General features: G+C 41.3%; 1 protein-coding gene across 1 annotated transcript; it reads right to left on the reverse strand.

Moving 5' to 3' along the window:
- Positions 1 to 292: 292 nt before the first annotated feature.
- Positions 293 to 6,434, reverse strand: LOC116194812 (endoglucanase 6). Its single transcript, XM_031523711.1, has 9 exons — positions 6,071 to 6,434; positions 5,617 to 5,829; positions 4,951 to 5,151; positions 3,436 to 3,525; positions 2,569 to 2,733; positions 2,193 to 2,477; positions 1,502 to 1,850; positions 1,343 to 1,399; positions 293 to 1,124 (listed from the first exon to the last, which is right to left on the reverse strand). The coding sequence occupies exons 1-9, from the start codon at positions 6,275 to 6,277 to the stop codon at positions 826 to 828; spliced, it is 1,866 nt and encodes a 621-aa protein (XP_031379571.1). The 5' UTR covers positions 6,278 to 6,434; the 3' UTR covers positions 293 to 825.

Raw genomic sequence — 6,434 nt, forward strand, 5'->3', positions numbered from 1 at the left:
ATTTATTTATCATCCTAGAAGCTTATCGTGTCAATCCTGCAGAGAATCGATAGAAGCCACAGTCTGTGTTTGCTGATTGTGACTCCACGGATGCAACACTCTTTTCAAGTGAGAATGTATTCTCATAATGTAAACATGAATAACCAGACAGTAAAGGGGTAAAACCCGTGTTGTCAGGTCATAATCTGCTGCAGGCATTATGTATCACCAGACTGATTCTCGAATCGAACGTCCTCGAATCCCCAAAAATATGCTAAAAGCCGTAAATGCATCGCTGGGAGAAGAGAGAAAATTAGCCAACACAAATCGAACGGAAATTGTTCGATTATATAAACAAGAAAGTTTGTTGCAGAGCTTACAACATCGCAGGAGCACAAAAGAAAGGATGGAAAACCCTCTGAGAACTACAAATGAACTCTGGAACCCTATCAATGGAGAAGCTGATTTTTGTCACTTCTCTCAACACAACAACTTCACTCTCTGTGTCTTTCTATATATGTATATATTACTATCAGACACGCATATATATATATGATGACGTTGGAGAGGGGAAGAAAGAGGATGAGCACTCCTTTCTTGCAGATCGTCTCCACTCCTTTCTTCCTCCAGAGCTTCGACCGGCCTTATTCCAAACTCCACCGTCTAAAACCGCCTAAACTCGACTCCACTGAGAAAGAGACTTGGAACTTCCATACTATGTATTAGAGCTGCACAATTCTCACACCTTGCAATCTGAACCAACCCAATGGGGTTGATCTTTAATGTTCTCTGTCTACGTGACTTCACATTCGTATCTTGTACTCGTGCTTGAGTAGCTTCGTATCTTTAGTCCAACTTGTAGCTAGAGACTGAGACGTCTGCCTGAGGAGAAGAGTGGACGTAGACGAACGCGAGCGTCTTCCCGGCGGGTAGAGATTGGATCCATGACGGGAAAGTGTAGGAGTTCTGGTATTTGGTGAGTCCCCACAAGGGACCATAAAGCTTTGATATTGAGAGCTTGAGGTCTTTGAGAGTTTTACTGGATTTGTTCGTCACAATTGTCGAGTATCGGTAGTATGTCCTGCCCTTGGCATTCCAGGAAGCAGTCAGCTTCTGCTGTACAGAAATCACATTCGTGGACATTGCTGCAAAAAATCAAGTTGACCACTAGTTAGCTAAAATTTCCTACTTCATCAAGAAATCGGAGAATCGAGTACTCTCATATGCTGACCCTGGCAGCTATTCGTGTGCAAATGCTCCCTTGGCTTCATAGGATATGTTAACTGTGCTTGTGTTACGTGGGATTTGGAAACTCAAAACAGTAACAACATTTTAGTCATTTGAGGAGAAAAAGGCAAGGTACCTGGAGCAGGTGTTGGTCGGGGTCGAGTGAAGGTTTGCTTGGGAGCGGGAACCACTTCTGAAATGAAGGAATTCAAGCTCAGTATCTTGGAAAACGAAAACTCAGGAACGTGTTCTTAGATTTAGTGCGAAGAAAACAATGGTCAGGGAGACCGTATACCTGGAAGGAGTTGGTTGAAACTGCCTCGACCACCACTTAAGCGTGCCAGTACACCCAAAAGAGGTGCATTGTTATAGGTTGCAGGCTCGGTCTGCTCGTAATTGTCTCTCTGATCAGCAAAGTTGTCATAGGCATCCGGCCCGCCAACTACAGCGCCACTAAGGAGATTGGGGTCACTTGCTTTTCGGCTGTACCAGGTGGCGTAGCCTCCTCGGCAGCTTACAAATGAAGGATTGACCTTTATGGAGATGATGGAAGAGCCACGGTGGTGGACTTGCCTAGGATAGTTGGTTCCATATCCGACCATGTAACTTGTAGCTCTTGGGTTATCACCGAGGATATAGTCCACCTGAAATCCGAACTTCTAGACTTAGGTTTGGCAGTAATGAAGCTGGTAAAAAAGCATGAGGTTTTGAAATGGAAGTTGCAAATTTTGAAGGACAATGCACAAGGTTTCATGATTTAAGGTGCGCGAAATCAATTACGAAAAACTATTGAAGTTCATATATGAACTTATCAGAAAGCTGAAAAGTTAGTAAGGTCATTGCACCGTCAAATCCTGCCTGGTTCCAATACTACTCACACTAGTGATGGGCACTTGATCCAGGGGAATCTATTAATGATTATAATCATTGAAAGACTTTTTAAAGTCGAGTTATGATTCTGAAGAATAATGAATTGGGAAATTCACCTGGGATTTCGCAAATGACAGAAGAGCAGAAGCTGGAACGTTCCCGGAGGCGCAACGCAAGCTCCGTCCAGAAGAAGCGAGGTAGTCAGAGTAGACAGTCATCAGGAAAGAAGCGCTAGTCACGAACTGCAGGTTGTTCCATCTCTGGCGGAAGAGGAGCCCGCCGGGGGTCCTCTGCACATTCCTCATGTTCTTTCCGATGCACGAGCACATGAAGTACTCTGCCTTCTGTTGATACTTCTCGAATACCGGGGCAAAATGACCCGCCCTTCCTTGCATTAGGATCTGCAATAGAAGAATTTGAACATGTCAAATTAATAACCATAAAAACAGAATCATCCGTCTACAAGGTACGTCATTGATAGTGAAAATGCACCTTGGCTACAAGAGTCTGAACACCGGCATATTTCACATCCCAGCTGAACTCGGTTATGGACCAGCCAGTCCCACCCAACGCATCCCCGTTCTTTCCCAAATAATTCAAGTAGTATTGATTGTTCGTTGCTTTGTACAACCAAGCTGCAGCCCACAGCAACTCATCCTGCACACATACCCCATTGCCTTATAGTCAGTCCAGTTAATATTCACAACTATATAGCGCTAATTCTTACTTTCTTCAATCTGTCAGGCAAACGGGGCATTAAGTCCGCGACCGGAACACAAAGAACAGAAGGTTCCAAATCGGCTTAGCTATTAAGAGTATATCTGGTCGAATTCGTGAAAATCAAAAACCGTAAAACTCCGGAAACAATACGGGCAAAATAAAAAATTATGAGATATACCCAAATAAAATATTTTTGCATTATAGGATTCCAATGAGATTGTTACCAGAGATTCTATGGTGCAACCAAGAGAAATGTTGAACTGTACAATCAATTAAATTACTAAAAGATATAAAAACCAAATATTTTACTAAAAGTCTATTAAATCTCTTCAAAATTTGTGCAAATTATTTCGGAATTTGTATAATTTCTTCGACATGGTATACTTTACTTTCTTTGTTATAAATTTACCAAAAATTTTAATTTACTACCAATTGAAATATGTTACTTTATTTGCACGGTACAATCACTATAATAGTGATTGCACCATAAAACCTCCCCGAAGGCTACAAATTCATAAGACAGTTTCAGAGAAGGATTTGTTTTTATCTAGTCGCCTTTTTGGTGAATTAAATTAAATTAACGAGGGAAATTGAGGTTAGTTAGCAAAAAATGAATGTGATGGGATGAGAGGTGCTTACATTGTAGCCACTGATGGATCGATAGTACTTTTGGGCCACCGTGATGCTGCTGTCGTATTTCCCTCTATATTTGTCTGCAAACTCGAACAGCTGAAAAAAAAAAAAACCAACCAACCAAAAAAAATTAATTTTTTTCCCTGTAATAAAAATTAAAGATAAAGCACTAACATGGAATTAATTTAATTTACTATACGCGTAAATTTGTTGATCAACCAAGGGCAGTTGTGTCATTCTATTGATATAAATTGGTTGATCTCATCACGTGATAATACGACAGGGGACCACTGCGTTTTAATAAAGGAAGGAAGGAAGGTAGGCGTACACAGGTGGACAGTTGGGATCTTCGCTGTACGATAAGATTTTGTACGGCGGATAAATGGGAAATTAAAGAGACTTCCATTTCGGAGATCCAAATTGTGCGGTGGTCTGAGCTCAGTCTCAACTTCTTCAATTGTTTTTTTTTTTTTTTAATTCCTATTTTGTGGTTACTGACATTTACCTTATGATTATTCCCGAGAGTTTTGTACTTATATGGAAATATTGTTAAATTTGTAAAGCCCGATAGATATTTATCTATTGATTTGTTTTCAATTACGTAGAGTGCATAAATTCGAGGAGAAAATTTTATCGTTCAGATGCAGTATGCTGACAGTTAGTTTGTTAAGTTTCCGCGCAAGGAATCGAGTCATTTTCTAATATATTGTTGTTCGCTTGCTTCATCCTATAGTCGGAATTCAACTGGTTGAGGACATCTAAAAGTTTACTACAGAAGCAATAGGGAAGGCTTCGTTTTCAACAATTCGGAACGTAATCGATCATACTTCCAAAATCGTCTGTGCGGTAAAGAATGAATGATGATATTACTATTTGTTAAGAGATATAAAAAAAATTATTTCTTATTATTTTACATCCTAAGAAATATTATTTGTAGTAAAATTGGAAAAATATGATAAAAGCAGAATTTTTTTCCTTTTCTTTTTCTTAGTTGTCAGTGCACCGACCAGGCTTTGAAGGTTAAAAAAAAAAACAGAGAGAGAGAGAGAGAGAGAGAGTAAAAATTGCCAATTAACCGTCACTAACTGTTTCGCTAACGTGCGCATAGCCCTTTCGGTGAACACTGTCCGCACTCAGCAGCGTACTAACCAATGACGGAAAGTGAAAAAGTAAAAACTGAAGCGACGCTGTCGGTCGTGGGACCACATGAGATGCCGACGGACACATTATTTTATTCACTTATTTATTGAATTAACGGCCCCCGTAATATCCAATAAAAGCGGGCCGTCAGGCCCATTAAATGCAATAATTATTTACTATTTCTGTATAAATAATAATAATCTTGGACTCTAGAATTTCCAGACTTTTGCTTTTTTATTACATTTTTTTTTCTGTGAGGAGTTTTAAATTTAATGCATTTCCATTTGGTTGTATATATTTACGTCGCCATTAAAGGCCAACGGTGGGAAAATATATTTGAGGAAAAGGAAAAAGAAGGATGTGATGTGATGGGAATGGAACCTGTCGGGCGTGATTGAGGAGCTGAGCGGAGTAGGCGGGGTTGGAGCGGCGGAAGACAATGGAGGCGGCAGCCATGGCGGCGGCGGTCTCTCCGGCAAGGTCCGACCCGGGGTTGTTCGGGTCGATCCGGTAAGCCCTCCTGTCGGTGGTCATGTCCTCGGGCCTCTGCCAGCAGTAGTGGTCACTGTTCCCGTCCCCCACCTAAAGACATCATCATAACGTGACAATCCGACATGAAACTGAAAGGGATAACGGCCGAAGCCCATTGGCAAATCATATAACTAATTAATTAATTAATTAAATTAATAGATTAGTGGAAAACACTTTGGTCTTTAGCTTTCAAAAGCACAATATAAATCCAAACGAAAGGGACGTAGGAAAGGGGGAAGGCCCGTTTAAATTAATAACTAATTAAGCAATTACAGGCCCCCAAATTGAAGAAAAAAAAATTAAGATTGTGTTTTGGTGGACATAATTGTATATATCATCCTTTTTCTTTCCACTGTTTTTTTTTTTTACTCTAAACATGAAAATGAGGCATAATTCAAGCTAAATTGGGATTCAAAATTTAATATTATGTAAAGATTTTTCACGTACAAAAAAAGCCGAAAAAGGGGAATTTAGCGGTAGATTTTGGGGTGAGAATAGAGTGAGGGGGCAGCAGACCTCTCCATAGAGGACGTACGGTCTGGGGTGGGCTTTGATGAAGTAGTCAGTGCCCCATTTAACGGCTTCCATGGCATGCCCCAGCTCCCCATTGGAAGCCATTTGCTTCCCGTACTCCAGTATGCTCCACGACATCATCGTCACCGTGAACGCCATTGGCAGCCCGAACTTCACGTTGTCCCCCGCGTCGTAGTACCCTCCCACCAGATCCACCTGCCCAATCCCAAACCAAAAGATCAGTCTCACCAATAAACTGACGTCACGTTTCTTAATGCAAATTCTATTTATTTTTGTTGAGGATCTTGGTCAAACCAAATATTTTCGAGTTGGGTATGATAAGTAAAACTAGAAAAAGAAAAAAAAAAAAGCCAATATTTATTATAAAAAAAAAAGGAATTCTGAAATATAGGTGAGCTAAAAAAGGAAGAACTTGGTGACTTGTCTGTTGACTTACACCACTGGCTTTGCCGTCATAGAGGCCGGAGTTGCCCCTCCAAGACAGCCTCTGGTTCCTTGGTAGGTAACCCGATCTCTGGGCTTCGAAGAAGAGGATGCTCTTGCTCAGGGCTTGCCTATAATCATGCCCTGCGCTCGCCAGCCAGGGGGAAGAGAAACAGAGCAGGAAGAGCAGAGGAGCCACTGAAATGGCAGACTTCCCCATCACTGATTCCACAAAAGAGACACAGTGGAGAATGTGGAGCAGAATGAGGAATGCTGGTGTGGACTTTTTATCAGCTGAAGCTTCTGATAAATCCACCGGAGAAAGGGAGGGGGGAGAGAGAGAGGGGATGGGATGGGTGGGCAGGGGAGTGACAAGA

The sequence above is a fragment of the Punica granatum genome, chromosome 1 (genome assembly GCF_007655135.1).
Source record: "Punica granatum isolate Tunisia-2019 chromosome 1, ASM765513v2, whole genome shotgun sequence".
Lineage (NCBI taxonomy): Eukaryota > Viridiplantae > Streptophyta > Magnoliopsida > Myrtales > Lythraceae > Punica > Punica granatum.